Source organism: Neomonachus schauinslandi, chromosome 15 (genome assembly GCF_002201575.2).
Source record: "Neomonachus schauinslandi chromosome 15, ASM220157v2, whole genome shotgun sequence".
Classification (NCBI taxonomy): domain Eukaryota; kingdom Metazoa; phylum Chordata; class Mammalia; order Carnivora; family Phocidae; genus Neomonachus; species Neomonachus schauinslandi.
Window position 1 is genome coordinate 40679725 of NC_058417.1, and position 15917 is coordinate 40695641.

The following is a 15917-nucleotide window of genomic DNA, read 5'->3' on the forward strand; positions in this document are numbered from 1 at the left end:
CCCGCCTTTATATCCTAGCTCATCACTTCATCTGAGAGGCTGGCCCTGGCCATTCTATCTAAAATAGACCCCTGGTGTTCTCTACGTCAGTCATTTCTTTCCAAACATTTATCAAATTTTGCAATTATGTTGTCAGGTTATTTTCTGATGTCTTTCCCCAGTATTAGGACCCAGGAGGCCAAAGAACTTGAGTCCTGTTTACCTTTGACTTCCCTGAGATGTGCTTTTCAATACAGGAGTCACTAGTCATATGTGGAACCTCTGAATTGAGATGTACAGTCAGTGTGAAATTCATACTGGATTTCAAAGACTTGGCATGAGCAAAGAATATGTAAGATCTCATTCATATTTTTATATTGATTACATGTTGAAATGATAATGTTTGGATAAAGGGTTAAATCTATGATTAAAATTATTTTCACCTGTTTTACATTTTAATGTGGCTACTAGATAATTTTCACTCATATAAGTGCCTCGCGTATTTCTGGGCTCTGGGACAATGCTGTCCCAGGGCCTAGTACAGTGTCCTGCCCCCATTTTATTGTGAGAAATAACCAATGTTAAGAGACGAACCGAATGAATGGATGAGTGAAGAGCTATGGTCTCTGCCTTTTTTTTTTTTTTTTAAGATTTTATTTATTTATTTGACAGAGAGAGAGACAGCTAGAGAAGGAACACAAGCAGGGGGAGTGGGAGAAGGAGAAGCAGGCTTCCTGCCGAGCAGGGAGCCCGATGCGGGGCTCGACCCGAGGACCCTGGAATCATGACCTGAGCCGAAGGTAGACGCTTAACGACTGAGTATGGTCTCTGCCTCTTATTAGGAAAATAGATACGGCATTGTCCTGGAAGTCAGGAGATCTGGGTTCTGGTCCAGGTTTACTGGAAACACTATGTAGCCTTGGACAAGCAATGCCCAACTCTGGGTGTCAATTTGCCCATCAGGCAGCTGATCTCTGAGGTCTCCAAGTGTATGAGAATTAGTGGCGGAGAAAGGTGGGGAAGCCTGGTACAACAGAACTTGACTTCTGTTTGGCTCCAGCCCAACACCAGAGCTTCGGGCGACGGGAGGAGGCAGCAAGAATCACAGACTAGAAACCCCCCGAGCCCCACGCCCGGCCCGCCGGCTTCCTCGGGCCGACGTCACTGGGGCGCGACGGCGTGGTCCGTCCGGTCCTTGATGCTGCAGCGGTTCAGAGGGTCCCTCTGGCGAGGGCGAGCGCCGAGCTAACAGAATGTCAAATAGTACTCGAGTCTCTCCAATGCTCAGTTTTCAGCAAACCACCCTCTGCCGCCCTCCCTCCTACTTCACCCTTACCCGGCACAGGAAGCCGGGAAATAACGAGTCCGGCCCCGAGCGTCCAGCGCTGGACCCCAGCGCGGCTGCGCAAGGCACGTGCGCCTCTCCGGAGTCCCGGCGATTGGCTGTGACGTAACTTCCGGCGTGAGCGGCGAAAGCCGGGAGGGCGAGCGAGAGAGCGAGCAGGCAGCAGGCAGCAGGCAGCAGGCAGCAGGCGGGCGGGCGGACGGCACGGAGGGAGGGAGCGAGCGAGCGAGCAGTGAGTGAGCCAGCGAGGGCGGCCGCGTCCCTAGAACAGCCGAGATTCTTCCCGTCCCTCTGACCCCCTCCCCGGAGCCCACAGCGCCTCCGGTCTCCAGTGGAGCGGACACGGCCCGGCCCGGCCATGGCCTCGTTGCTGAAGGTGGATCAGGAAGTGAAGCTCAAGGTAGCGGCACCGGTCCGGGCCTCCTAACCCCTCGCTTCGATCCCCGAGCAGTCTGACCGGCTCCCCACTCCCCGTGGCGTCTTTGTCTCCCTGGGGACACCAGCTCTGAGCTTCCGCTCAGCTCAGCCCAGCCCCCCACTCCCGGAGACGGCATCGGGGGAGAGGATAATAATAGGGTGGCCTTCTGAACCGCGTCTGGTGGTGGAGAGTCCCGGGGAGACCTCCGCGGACACGTGGTGGACTCAGCACTTTAGGCCAGTGACAGCTGGAAGTCCCCCAGCCCGGCAACGTCCCCCCTCTGGATGCTACTGCTGCTGTACCCCTACCCTTGGCGTCAGGCCTGCCTGGTATCAAAGGCTAGGTCTGGATGGGGGCTTGGCACGTTTGTGAGCTCACATCTCGCCTGTCTACCTGCCTTTTGTTTGCTCTCAAATTCAGACAGCTTCAGATACGGGGAGGGAGGGTGGGAGGGAAGACAGGTGGGTGCTACCCTCAAGCCCCGCTTCCCTCTCCTGAGATGGAGAAATGGATCCTCAAAAAAATAAAGTACTTACAGTCTGGGGGCCTCTCAGCCTCTCATTACAATTACAAGGTGAGGGGAAGACAGCTGAATTTGGGTTTTCCCATCCTGCCCTTACCGCTGTTGCCAGGTGCTGACTTGCTGTTACTGAATTGTTCTCTTTGTTAATTTTAGGTTGATTCTTTCAGGGAGCGGATCACAAGTGAGGTGAGTGCAGTAAATAGAAAAATAAGCATTGGTTGATAGTTGGGAATTTCCTAAAGAAGAGATTTGTGGAGAGAGACCTTCCCACAGTTATTAATTCAGCTGTATTTTCCTTCATCTTTAGGCAGAAGACTTGGTGGCAAATTTTTTCCCAAAGAAGTTGTTAGAACTTGATAGTTTTTTGAAGGTGAGAGACCCTTTTCTTTTCTTCAAATTCCCCAGTTTTTTTGGCTCTGGTCTTTCTGTCAAATGGGAGAAATCACGTGTCGATTCTATTTTGTTTTGTGCAGTAAAATATTCTCATTTCTTGCCCTTCAAATGAAATAGTTCTTTGTTCATTTTGAAAAGACTAATGTTGTTTTGGGGGTGGGTGTCTCTCTTTCAGGAACCAATCCTAAACATCCATGACCTAACTCAGATCCACTCAGACATGAATCTCCCAGTCCCTGACCCCATTCTTCTCACCAATAGCCACGATGGACTGGACGGTGTGAGTGTCCTGCATTTTTCTTTGTATTCTGAAGCAGTAGTTCTCTATTCTCTGTTCTCTACTTCCTAGTCAATTTGAACATGTACAGAGGAAACAGTGCTATTAGGATCTAGGAACGAGGGCTCTTAATGACATGATGATTCCAGTATACCACTTTTAGACCCTGATTTTCGTTTATAGCATGAAGTGTATAACCTAATGCTACTCTGTCTTAAAGTAAGTTCCAAATAGGACTAATAGCTACAGTTCCCTCAAGTTGTCTGGTCTGTCCCTGTGGCTCTAAGCAAGATTTTTCTCACCTGTTTGTGTCTTGAGTGTTGTTACAGGATGAGCAGTTCTTGCTATATAACTGCAGTCCCTGTCTTTGCTCCATATCTTTAGCACCTAGTGCTTGTCAGTTATATGTCCACGTTTTATAACAACAGTGATAACACTGTATTGTTCTCTTAGTTACGGTCTCATTGATAGAGCTTGCAATTCTGGAAAGCAGAAACTGTCTTAATCAACTTTGTATCCCCAGCACCTAGTTCTGCACCTGGTACATAGCAGGTGCTAAATACATGTTTGTTGATTGAATATTGTGCTTCTTTGTGGAACCAGAAGATTTGTACATATTCCCTTAATTATCCTCACCCTGCACTGAATGGTTCATTTTTACTGTTTACTTATAGTATCAACTCCTCTCCCCTAATTGCTTAATGTGTTAGTTGAAAGGTTGGTCTTCCCAACTAGAGTGTAAGTTGCTTTGTGGCAAGACTCTTTCCTTAAAGCCCTGACTGTGCTTAGTAAATTGTGCATAAATTGAAACAACCTATGGGGCCAAAGAAGGGATTAGATTTGCTGGAAGGGGAACTTGTGATGGGGTTATGGGTGTCCGGAGCAGGCTAATTCCTGTCTCTGTATCCTTAGCCCACTTACAAGAAGCGAAGGTTGGATGAGTGTGAAGAGGCCTTCCAAGGTAAGAGCCAGCCTTACCCCACCTACTCCCTGGCTTGCAGCCCTGAGCAGGAGGATTGATCTGGCAGTCTCTGGTCAGGAAACAAGATCGGATTTGCTTTTCCAGAGTTAGCATTCCTAAGTTCTCCAAACATGGTCATTATTTAGCGCCCAAAACCTAATTTCCCAATAAACAGGGAGGGCTTGACTTAGTGTGGACTCCCAAGGGAGAGAGGTTAGAGGTGGCTACACATCTCAGGTTTTTCACAGAAGTCCCAGTTTCACATTATTTTCTCTTCTTCAGTAATAGTTGGTACATTAAATCTTTAGAGCATATTTTAATTTCTTTGTTCTTCAGACTTTTGGCATACTTTAGACACTCATTTGCTAATCCATGCATTTTCTCTTTTTGATTCTGTTGGTGGGGTCATGGTTTGTCGATAGGATTGTGACAGATAAAAGGCAGAGGTCATAGCATCTCACGGGTCTGGGGAAGAAGAGAGAAAGGTGGGGGGTGTTAATGTCCTGTCCTCCACCCCAGTCATTTGACCTTCTTCATGTCCCTTCCAGGAACCAAGGTGTTCGTGATGCCCAATGGGATGCTAAAAAGCAACCAGCAGCTAGTGGACATTATTGAGAAAGTGAAACCTGAGATCCGGCTGCTGATTGAGAAATGCAATACGGTGAGGCAGGGGCTAGTGACCTGTGGGCTGACCCCAAAGAGCCTGGCTTAAACTATGAAAAATGTTGGATGTGGGGCAGGAGGCATGGCGGTGATAGAGGAGTTGGCACGTGAAGTGTCTTGGCTCCCCTGCTCCCGGCATCTGGTCCTAGCAGCATGGATTGTGTACTTCGTGGCTTTGGCAGAAAAGGCAAGGGTCCTCATATGTATATATTGGTCCTCTCACCCTTCAGGTCAAAATGTGGGTACAGCTCCTGATTCCCAGGATAGAAGATGGGAACAACTTCGGGGTCTCCATTCAGGTAACATGCTTGTATTACCAACTGGACAGGAAGGTCCGGGAGGTTTATTCTCCTTTTCAACCTGCTTTGTGTGTGTTTTTCTTGGTCTGCTCTTCGGGTGACGTGGAAGTGACTTGACCTCAACACTTGTTTTTTTTTTTTTAGGAGGAGACAGTTGCAGAACTAAGAACTGTTGAGAGTGAAGCTGCATCTTATCTGGACCAGATTTCTAGGTAGGGCTTCTTGGGCTTGGCCCAGGACTTGGGGGCTGGTGATGCGGCAAGCACCGTCCAGGGTCTCCTGCAGCTTCCTCCTTTTATCTCTCCTTTCAGATATTATATTACAAGAGCCAAATTGGTTTCTAAAATAGCTAAATATCCCCATGTGGTAAGTAAGGGTTTGGGGTCTGAGGGTGGAAGGGAGAGGGAGGAGTGGCCATTTCTCAGCCAGAGCTGCCTGTGGACAGGCCGGCCTCGGGGACTAGCCTTTCCCCTGTCCCCCTTTCAGGAGGACTATCGCCGCACCGTGACAGAGATTGATGAGAAAGAATATATCAGCCTTCGGCTCATTATATCAGAGCTAAGGAATCAATATGTAAGTAACCTTGGTCCCTGCCCTCAGTCACCCTGGCTGTTAGTCCTGGCCACTCCCTGGGGTTCGAGATGGGAGAGGGAGTGGGATAAAAGGATAAATTCTCATCCATTGAGTGGTGAGAATTATGAGCTCATTGCGGGTGCGTAGCTGGGGATCTCCCTTTCTGTTTGGACGGCAGGGGATGCGGTGCAGTAGAGGTGTGAAGATGTAGACATTAGAGTCAGACAGGCTCGGGTTTAGAGCCAATTCTTCCTGTAATCTGTGGCCTTGGGCAAGTTGTTGAACCTTAGACTTCAGTTTTCTCATCTCTAAGCTAGAACATCACTAAGATAGAACTTAGAGTATCTATGGCACGAAGATGGGGATTTTTTTGTTTTGTTTTTTACAAAGATGGTTTTTAAAAATGAGTTAAATAGGAGCGCCTGGGTGGTGCAGTTGGTTAAGCATCCAACTTGTGATTTCGGCTCAGGGCATGATCTCATATGTAGTGGGATTGAGCCCTGTGCCGGGCTCCACGCTCAGCAGGGAGGCTGCTTGAGATTCTCTCCCTCTGCCCCTCCCTCACTCCTGTGCATGCGCGTCTGTGTGCGTGCTCTCTCTCTCCCTCAAATAAATAAATCTTTAAAAAAAAAAAAAAGTAAAGTAAAATAACACATTAAAAGACCCAGTACAATTGTTGCTTATGTTAGGTGCTCAATGAATGCTAGTTGTTATTAGACACCTGGGGCCTGGGAATTTCCCAGGAATCCCCCCTGGTGTGTGGGTATAGAGAGGAGAAGCAGCCGCCCTGAACTGAGGTTCCAGTGAGTGAGATGGGGATCTGCATATCATTGCTTGGGGCTTTGTGGGGTATCTGGTTTCTTTGGGGGGTTGGGGTGGAACAAATGTGACTCCCTGGCCTCTTCTCCCAGGTCACTCTACATGACATGATCCTGAAAAATATCGAGAAGATCAAACGGCCCCGGAGCAGCAATGCAGAGACACTGTACTGAGGCCAGGGCCGGGGCCAGGGCCAGGGGACTCTGTGAGTCTGGCTCAAGACCGACATTGCCTTGGTTTGTTACATGACTATCGTGATGGGGAAACTGGCTGGAAATAGTAATCACACCTCTCTCTGTTTTTAGTTAGAGTCTAATGAAACTCTCATGTAGTTCTGTGACGTGTTTACCTCTTTTTTCAGGCCTCAGGAACTCTTCTCTTTCCTTCCCTAATACCCCACACCCGACCTGTCCTAATTTCTGGAGAAGTCCAGGTTTGTGTCTGCAGGATGTTGACACAAGAATACTTGTGTTTTCTCTCCCTGCCCTCTCCCTCCTGTGTCTTGAGCTTTGTGTTTTCTTCCTTCTGTTGATTAGCGGATTAGAAGCTGAGGGAACTGGAAGGAAAGTGCTAGGTGTTTTTTAGGAACTGGGGTGGGGGGAGGTTTCCAGCTCCTCTCCTCTGATGTAAGGTTAGTGTCTCTTGCCACTGTGTGGGACATTGGATCCTCCCTCCCACAGTTTCCCTGATGATAACTTAGGGTCTCCCATCCACATACGTTCCACCTTGAACCTGATCATGACAAGAAACACCTTAGGCCTTCCGCCAAGTCCCTAGCTCCTTGAAATGTTTTTATAACTAGGATTTTCACATACACATATGTGTGTGATGGACACATACGTACAGACATGCACGCACATGCCTTCCTACTCCGTTACCTGATTTCCCCATCCCATCGTCTGTGTTGTTTTCCTTTGTCCCGCCGTCCCCCCAACCCCCACCCCATGAATTCTGTCACAAACACACCATTCAGAAGGTGATCGTCGTCTTGGTCCTCACCCACCGGGGCCCATCGTTCTGCTATTATATATAGCCTCTTGGTGCCCAGAGGCTGGTGAATTGGAGGAGAGCTGAGAGATGAGAAGCAGAGGATTTGGGGAAGGGCCCTTCCTCTCTGACTCGGGTCTTTTTGGGTGTTATTGCAAAGGCCGGTCCTCTGCTGGTTGCCTCTTCCTAGGCCAGTTGTAAATTGGGGTGGGGCTGTCTGCAGCTGTGAGGGCCAGATGCTGCTGCCCCGGCTGGGCTTTCTGATGGGACAGATAGTTCTCTTATTTATAGCACCGTGCTTCCAAGGGCAGCAGCACCTGTGCGTACATGTGTGTGATGCACACACATGCGTGTACGCGTTGTGTGTATGTGAAAATCTACTGGGCAATCAAAACCATAGAAGAGTTGCCTCCTATTCCTCAAAACTTCCAGAGATATCACTTGTTACAGCTTTTCTGTTAACCCTCATCAAACCCCCACTTTGTTATTCTGCCGCTACTGGAGAGTCCGGATCTGCGGTCAGCCTGCCAGTGACTCTCTCGGTGTCTGTTTCTGACTTTTATTCTTCCCCTCTCTTCCTCTTGCCTTCAACCCCAATCACATTTCCATGCGGCCGCATCATTTTTACTCCCAGTATGCTGTAGAGAAGGGGTCAGGATGCTGTCTTCCCATGAATAGTACTCAGTAACAAACCAATTGCATTTTAGTTGGGCAGTGCCCCTACCCACCCTCCAGATCCCTTCCAGCTAAAACCCTACCCCCCCCCCCACCATGTGTTTCTCAGTTTCCCTTTTTGTTTGTTGGATTATTCTGCTGCCCCTCCTCACTCTATCACCCTTGGATCGTAATGTAAAATTCTTTTACCATGTCAAGAAATTATTAAAAATGCAGGTACTTTGACCTCTTTCTAAAGCTGCAGACCCTGGTGCGATGCTCTGGTGGCTAGGGACATACCCACACTCAAGTGCGTGCATACGGGGACACCCACCTCCACATACACCTCCAGCCACCCTGTTGGGTGTTTTTATTAGCAATTGAGCTGCCTCTTTTCTCTAAAATAATGGAAAGACTGAGGCTTCTGCCTACCAAGAGGCAGGGGTGGGTCCTTCATTTGTGTTCAGTCTGAATTTATGTGAAAGTTAGCTCTTCCCAAACCTGAGCTCCTTCTGTCTAACTTCCCCCAGGATTGCAATTCCTTGCTCTCTCTCCCCGGTGATACCCATGAACTGCCAGTAGAGGCCGCCCTAGTTCCGCGTGTGGGGGATCACCTGGTTTGAGGCACAGCCTACCCGGTCATTTTCTTGACCTTATACTAATTCTCCCTGCTGAACAGTGTCTTAATCTCCTGAGGAGATGCCAGGGATTCCTGCTTTTGGTTTTCCAGTGATTTGGGAGGGCTGTCTAGGATCCTAGCTCTCTCTGAAATAAAGTTTCCTCAACTTGCACCTTGCAGAGTAGCCTTTTGATATCCAATGATCCCCTCATTGTCTCTGCGAAAAGAGATTTAAGGTCTTGAACAGTGGAGGAACGTCTGCTGTAGTCTGTTTCAGAGATCGGTACCAGTAGCTAACAATTTTTGAATGCCTAGCCTGTGTTAGGCTCTGTTAAGTGCTTTAGGTGCGTGACCTTTAATTTTCATGAATCTGGGGTAGTTTACCCCGCCTTTATAGATGAGGACACTGAAACTCATAAGAAGTAACTCCTCTGAGGTCCTACAGCGTAGGGATCTGCCTGCTGATCCCAGGCTCTCACCTTGCCTTTCCCACTGACTAGATAGAAGAGGCTTGATACTACAAAGCAAGGTCTTGGCCTCTGGCAGCTGGCCAAGTGCTTATTGCTGACCTGGGCCGTGGGTTGTGGGAATATTGGCGGGTGGTGCCTGCTAGGAGGTAGGGAAATGGATAGTTCTGGTGCCTGCGTGTAGCACACAGCACTTAACTGGGCACCTGAGACTTGCATTCTTCCTCAGACCTATTCTGAGGGAAAGGTAGAGTTTAGGGTTAATCCACATGCCCTCTAGCCTGGTCTGAGTGATGGCAGCCAGAGCTCCTGCCATGCTGCCGCCAGGAGCTCAGGGGCAGGGGAGAGCCTTTGCACGTGGAAGTGGTGCCTGGAGGCAAACCACCGAACAGAAAATTGGAACAGAATTATATAAATTAAGGTCAGAAATTTCCTGTCCAACCCACAGGGTGGAGTTTTCTCCATTCCTATCCATCCTACTGAATATAAGCCCTGATTTGATGTCAGTAACTGGAAGGAGCAGCTGGGAGGACTCCCCTTTCAGCTGTCTGCATTCAGCATGAACCTCAAGGTAGTCCTCGTGTTCCTGGCACTGTCCCTCATTACCATCTTTGCCCTGGCCTATGTCTTGCTGACCAGCCAAGGTGGCTCCAGCCAGCCTCCCCGCTGCCCCTCCGTGTCCCCCAGTGCCCAGCCCGGGACACACCCCGGCCAGAGCCAGCTGTTTGCAGACCTGAGCCGAGAGGAGCTGACGGCTGTGATGAGCTTCCTGACCCGGCAGCTAGGGCCAGGCCTGGTGGATGCAGCCCAGGCCCGCCCCTCGGACAACTGCGTCTTCTCGGTGGAGCTGCACCTGCCCCCCAAGGCCGCAGCCCTGGCCCACCTGGACAGGGGGAGCCCCCCCACCTGCCCGGGAGGCACTGGCCATCGTCTTCTTTGGCGGACAACCCCAGCCCAACGTGAGTGAGCTGGTGGTGGGGCCACTGCCCCGGCCCTCCTACCTGCGGGATGTGACGGTGGAGCGACACGGGGGCCCCCTGCCCTACCACCGCCGCCCCATGCTGGGAGCTGAGTTTACCCAGATGTGGAAGCATTTGAAGGAAGTGGAGCTCCCCAAGGCACCAGTCTTTCTGGCTTCTGTCTTCAACTACAATGGCTCCACTTTGGCACCTCTGCATGCCACCCCCAGTGGCCTGCGCTCGGGGGACCGTGCTACCTGGATAGCCCTCTACCATAACATCTCAGGTGTTGGGATTTTCCTTCACCCAGTGGGGCTGGAGCTACTGCTGGACCACAGGGCCCTGGACCCTGCCCACTGGGCTGTCCAACGGGTCTTCTACCTCGGGCGCTACTATGCAGACTTGGGCCAGTTGGAATGGGAGTTTAAGGCTGGCCGGCTGGAAGTGGTTAGGGTTCCTCTCCCCCTGCCAAATGGGGCTTCATCCTTGAAGTCCCGGACCTCCCCAGGTCCTCTCCCTCCTCTTCAGTTCTCACCCCAGGGCTCCCAATATAGTGTGCAAGGGAACCTGGTGGCATCCTCCCTCTGGACATTTACCTTCGGTCATGGGGTGTTCAGTGGCATGAGGATTTTTGATATTCGGTTCAAGGGCGAGCGGGTGGCCTATGAAGTCAGTGTCCAGGAGTGTGTATCCGTCTATGGTGCTGACTCACCCAAGACAATGATGACCAGATACTTGGATAGCAGCTATGGACTTGGCCGTCACAGCCGGGGCTTGGTTCGGGGAGTCGACTGCCCCTATCAATCGACGATGGTGGACATCCACATACTAGTGGGTACAGGGGCAGTCCAGTTGCTCCCGGGGGCTGTGTGTGTATTTGAGGAGGCACAAGGACTACCCCTTCGGAGGCACCACAATCACCTTGAGAGTCATTTCTATGGTGGTTTGGCTGGCTCGGCCCTTGTAGTCAGGTCTGTGTCATCAGTAGGCAACTATGACTACGTTTGGGACTTTGTACTGCACCCAAATGGGGCGCTGGAAGGGCGGGTCCATGCCACGGGCTATGTCAACACGGCTTTCCTGAGTGGGGGTGAGGAGAGCCTCCTCTTTGGGAACCGTGTGGGGGAACGAGTGCTGGGGGCAGTGCACACGCATGCCTTCCACTTCAAGCTGGACCTGGACGTGGCAGGTGAGTGCTCGGGTGAGGACTGAGACTTGGGGGTGCAGAGGGAAGGGAGGCCCCCAGATCGAGCCAGAAGCGGCAGAGGGTGGCAGGCCGGCACCACGACATACGGTGGCGGCGGAGCAGGGGCTGATTGGAGCGTATTCGGCTGCAGTCAGCCTGAAACGCTGGGCGTGCTGGGTATCTGGCCGAAGGTAGAAGGGGTGTCCCTACCCGACCCTGCTCACCCGGCCCCTCTGCCTCACTGTGGTTGTGAAACTGGCTTAAATGCAGTGGCCGTGCCTGGCTGGCTTCCTCTCGAGTGCCTCTGCGGCTAGTGAGTTTGCCTGGGGGTGGGGCGCTTACGTTTTTTTTCCTGATTCTGGGGGCCAGTGGAGGTGGGGAAAGCAGGGCCTGAGCAGAGGTAGGAAGCAGCCTATGGAGGTTTTCAGTGTAGAGTGGTCCTGGGGCACGAGGAGGGGGGTGCTAGTAGGGGTTTGTTTAACAGGATTTCATAAAACAGGACATAGGTTGGTGGCCCCACTGTCGTCCTGGGGAGGGTCCTCTCATCCCTGCCAGCACATGTCCTCACCGCCGGCCCTCCGGTGACACGGCAGGCACGCAATAGGCTTGCTGCAAGTGTAGAAAGGGATTTTTCAAGTGGGGCTTAAAGCACAGAGAGGACTTGCTGCTCCTGACGGACGTTTGTCAACAACAAAATAACAAGCTTACCGAATCACAGACTATTAGACCCAGAAAGAAAAGTAGCAACCTACCAGACCCTCGCCAAACTGAGGAGGGTGGGGGGAGATGGAGGAAGAAGCAACTGCCCCGGTATAATGGTTTGTAACTAGGCATCTTTTCTGTGAAACATTTTCTTACCCTCTGGACTATAAAGACGTGGTTTCGGGTGGGAGGAGAACTAAGAAAATTGCATGACTGAAAGGAGTCTATTATCTATTCTTTGACATATTTGGGATAAGACTTTGAAGTTTCTCTCCAGCATTTTTGGCATTAAAGAGCCTTGTCTCGGGAAGTAAAGTCAAGTCACATGTATTGGATCCCTGTAGTGTGGAGCGTGAGGGACAAGCAGCAGAGATGCTGGCCTCAGCACAAACAGCGCTCTGTAGGGGGCCGGGGGCCTTCACAATCGGTCCCGTTTAAAGGAACTGACACCCGAACCTGCAAAGAGAGTATCATCAAGTGCCAAGTGGGGAGGGTGGGTGTACATTATGAGTGCAGTCGAGTTCTAGGGAGCTTTCAGGCAATATAAGATCTAAAACTACTCCCTTCAGAAAAAAACAAAGGGGTCCCTACCTTGTGGAGAAGGAAAGCAAAGTTTCAGAGCTGGGAGGTAGATGCAGGGCGCCCTGGAAGGGGATTGGGTTTTTCCAGCCAGCTTCTCCAAGACAAATCTCTCTTTCATAGTTACAAGAATGTAACTAGCCACCTGCGTGTGCTTTTCCACTTACAGAGCTCAGCCACAGAACAGCTTTTATTATGCCTACTATAGAGATTCAGAAAGAGAATCAGAGAAGCATAGAATCGGTCCAAGGTCCACTGGGTAGACCAGTGCTAACAGAACTCTGCGGTGATGGATATTCTCCATCTGTGTCGTCTGATGCATGTGGCAGTTGAACACTTGAAATGTGGCTAGTGTGACTGAGGCACTGAATTTTTAATTTAAATGGAACTAGCCACTTGTGACTGGTCATAGCCATATTGAACGGGGCAGGTTCAAAGAAGGGTTAGTGCTTGAATCCAGACCTTCCGGCTCCCAGCACAATGCTCTCTGATGAGCCCCACTGCCCTTTGTCAGGCCAGCGCAGTGGGGCATCATGGGGAAGACAAGGGACTGTCTCACCTGGTGTGGAACTCCTCTCCCCCCTCCCCCTGGCAGGGCTGAAAAACTGGGTGGTAGCTGAAGACGTGGTGTTTAAACCTGTGGCAGCCCCTTGGAGTCCAGAGCACCAGCTGCAGCGCCCACAGCTGACTCGGCAGGTCCTCGGAAGGGAGGACCTGACAGCTTTTTCCTTGGGAAAGCCCCTGCCCCGCTACCTTTATCTGGCTGGCAACCAGACTAATGCCTGGGGTCACCAGCGTGGGTACCGAATCCAGATCCACAGCCCCCTCGGCATACACATGCCCCTGGAGAGCGACATGGAGAGGGCCCTCAGCTGGGGGAGGTGAGGAGGGCTCTGGGCACTGGGTGGAAGGGAAGTACTGGTCCTCTTCCCCGTCCCAGCTCTTGAAGATCCCAACTCACTACCCTTGGTTTACCATTCACCCCTGTGCCTCCTCTCAGCTCCAAGTAGATATGGGATGGGGAATGGTCTCACACAGAATCTGGTCCAAAGGACTTCAAGGCCAGGAATGGTCCCTGATCTGACACCACCTTCCTTCAACATTCCTGGTCAGATACCAGCTCGTGGTGACCCGGAGGAAGGAGGAGGAGTCACAGAGCAGCAGCATCTATTACCAGAATGACATCTGGACCCCCACTAAGGCCTTTGCTGACTTCATCAACAATGAGACCCTCTTAGGAGAGGTTGGTAGCCCTAGGGGCAGAGGAGAGGGGCAACTTAAGCCCGAAGTCTTGGCTGCCCAGCTCCTGACCGTAGGTTGGAGGGAATGGTAGGTTTCCAGTTCTCAGATTCAGGGGCCAATGCGGGTCATCTCTCTTGGAGATTAGCCCTGGGACACCGACCACCCTGCAGCTTCTCACAAGGATCACCCCGCCTGCTGTGTGGACCCGGGGCTGGGTGGAGGTAGAAATGAGGCTGAGGCTAGAGGTTGGGGATTGTGGCTGAGGAGGGGTGGTTCTTTGGGTCTTGTCTCCACAAAGTCTTTCAGCCTCTCCCTCTTCCCACAGGACCTGGTGGCTTGGGTTACAGCCAGCTTCCTGCATATCCCCCATGCTGAGGATGTCCCCAACACAGTGACTCTGGGGAACAGAGTTGGCTTCTTGCTCCGACCCTATAACTTCTTTGATGAGGATCCCTCCATCTTCTCCCCTGGCAGCATCTACTTTGAGAAGGGCCAGGATGCTGGGCTCTGCAGTGTCAACCCTGTGGCCTGCATCCCCCACCTGGCGGCCTGTGTCCCAGACCTGCCCCCTTTCTTTTACCAGGACTTTTAGCCCCAAGGGTGTGGTGGGACATGGAGGGGGGTTGCTGAGACATTTGTACCTTTCTCTCTGTTTCCACTTCCTGCTCCCTTGATTCCTACCCTCTTAATGTCCCTTAGGAAACAGCCTCCCACACTAAACCCGTATATATCCCTTCCGCTAATTCTTATTTCCAGTTCATTTTGTTTAAATGATGGATTTATACAAATGATATGATTATTAAGATATTCAAGCGAAACCCCACAAATTCTACCACTCAGAAATAGCCAGTGTTCACATTTGGTGAACGTTATACCAGACATTTCTTTATGCATGTGCATTGAAATGGAAGAATAGATAGAATTTTGTAAAAATAGATGGTGTGTGTGATTTATAATAAAAGGTGCTACAAGATTTATCGCTTGAATTTCTTCTATTTGACTTTTGAAGTATCTAGAATCACCCCAAGAATATTAAGAACTCTGGCCAAGGAAATTAGCAATGGAAGAAGAAAGGGCAAGAGGGACAGACCAGGCCAAGGAATGCCGCTTGGGAAGCTGCGGGGCTGGGGGGGGGGTTTCCTTGGAAGCACAACAATAGTTCCAAGTTACAGGAAAGGGAACATCTGGTCCTGGAAGGTGGGGGTTGGGTGAAGAAGCCAGGCGAGGGGGACAAGGGGCTGCGCTGCGCAGACCCAGCTCCTTACTGCTGGTGCCTTTCCAGGCTCAACTGGTCAGTTGCATTATTTTTAAATCCCACTCTCCTTCTGCCTCCCCCAGCTCTCCCCAGTTTCAACCCTGACCCAGAAAGTGGAGTCTGATTTGGAGCCTGGAAGACAAAGCCATGTAAGGTCTGTGGAAATCACTCCCGCCCTGCTTGGGGCCCGCCCCGAAAGCCCGGCCTGCCCCGCCCCCTCCCCAGCCTTCCCGTGTCCTTCCCACCCTCCCCACCCTCAGTATCCTGAGCGGCTGAACACTGGGAACCTCAGCCAGAGCCCAGGAGCCCCCCCACCCCCTGTATAGGAGCTAAGAGAGACCTAACTCTGCTGACCTGAGAATACACGTCTCCACTCTGGTTCAGTCCTCTGTCCCGCTGTTCACGGACAATGAACCAGAAGACCACTCTGGTGCTCCTCGCTCTAGCTGTCATCACCATTTTTGCCTTGGTGTGTGTCCTACTAGCTGGCAGGGGAGGAGATGGGGGTGAACCCAGCCAGCCTCCCCGCTGCCCCTCCGTGTCCCCCAGTGCCCAGCCCGGGACACACCCCGGCCAGAGCCAGCTGTTTGCAGACCTGAGCCGAGAGGAGCTGACGGCTGTGATGAGCTTCCTGACCCGGCAGCTAGGGCCAGGCCTGGTGGATGCAGCCCAGGCCCGCCCCTCGGACAACTGCGTCTTCTCGGTGGAGCTGCACCTGCCCCCCCAAGGCCGCAGCCCTGGCCCACCTGGACAGGGGGAGCCCCCCACCTGCCCGGGAGGCACTGGCCATCGTCTTCTTTGGCGGACAACCCCAGCCCAACGTGAGTGAGCTGGTGGTGGGGCCACTGCCCCGGCCCTCCTACCTGCGGGATGTGACGGTGGAGCGTCACGGGGGCCCCCTGCCCTACCACCGCCGCCCCGTGCTGAGGCGAGAGTACCTGGACATAGACCAGCTGATCTTCGGCAGAGAGCTGCCCCAGGCTGCCGGGCTCCTGCACCACTGCTGCTTCTATAAGC

The 15917-nt window shown here is 51.8% G+C and overlaps 3 protein-coding genes across 5 annotated transcripts; all 3 read left to right on the forward strand.

Annotated features, from left to right (window-relative positions):
• The first annotated feature begins 1450 nt into the window (after nucleotides 1–1450).
• Nucleotides 1451–6590, forward strand: PSME3 (proteasome activator subunit 3). 3 transcript variants are annotated; one of them, XM_044921858.1, is made up of 11 exons: nucleotides 1451–1724; nucleotides 2419–2451; nucleotides 2573–2635; nucleotides 2834–2938; nucleotides 3848–3896; nucleotides 4445–4557; nucleotides 4742–4858; nucleotides 5003–5070; nucleotides 5170–5224; nucleotides 5345–5431; nucleotides 6343–6590. In XM_044921858.1, the coding sequence occupies exons 1-11, from the start codon at nucleotides 1683–1685 to the stop codon at nucleotides 6421–6423; spliced, it is 813 nt and encodes a 270-aa protein (XP_044777793.1). In that variant the 5' UTR covers nucleotides 1451–1682; the 3' UTR covers nucleotides 6424–6590. The 3 variants fall into 3 exon arrangements, with proteins under 3 accessions (XP_044777793.1, XP_021537465.1, XP_044777794.1); XM_021681790.1 differs by having other exon boundaries at nucleotides 4790–4858; XM_044921859.1 differs by lacking the exon at nucleotides 1451–1724 and adding an exon at nucleotides 2242–2316 and having other exon boundaries at nucleotides 4790–4858.
• A 2946-nt stretch (nucleotides 6591–9536) lies between these two features.
• Nucleotides 9537–15173, forward strand: AOC2 (amine oxidase copper containing 2). Its single transcript, XM_021681789.2, is given in 5 exon segments — nucleotides 9537–9869; nucleotides 9871–11125; nucleotides 12999–13284; nucleotides 13517–13646; nucleotides 13971–15173. Coding segments are annotated over 5 exon segments (2271 nt in total). The 3' UTR covers nucleotides 14238–15173.
• Nucleotides 15174–15179: 6 nt separating this feature from the next.
• On the forward strand, nucleotides 15180–15729 carry AOC3 (amine oxidase copper containing 3). Its single transcript, XM_044921835.1, has one exon. It carries the CDS (start codon nucleotides 15310–15312, stop codon nucleotides 15727–15729), a length of 420 nt encoding a protein of 139 aa, XP_044777770.1. The 5' UTR covers nucleotides 15180–15309.
• Nucleotides 15730–15917: the final 188 nt, after the last annotated feature.

Coding starts and splice junctions, on each gene's coding strand:
- PSME3 (XM_044921858.1), top strand. CDS start 1,683: ATGGCCTCGTTGCTGAAGGTGGATCAGGAAGTGAAGCTCAAG. Junction 3,897..4,444: donor GTGTGAAGAGGCCTTCCAAG/GTAAGAGCCAGC, acceptor TGTCCCTTCCAG/GAACCAAGGTGTTCGTGATG. Junction 4,558..4,741: donor TGATTGAGAAATGCAATACG/GTGAGGCAGGGG, acceptor TGGCTTTGGCAG/AAAAGGCAAGGGTCCTCATA.
- AOC3 (XM_044921835.1), top strand. CDS start 15,310: ATGAACCAGAAGACCACTCTGGTGCTCCTCGCTCTAGCTGTCATCACC.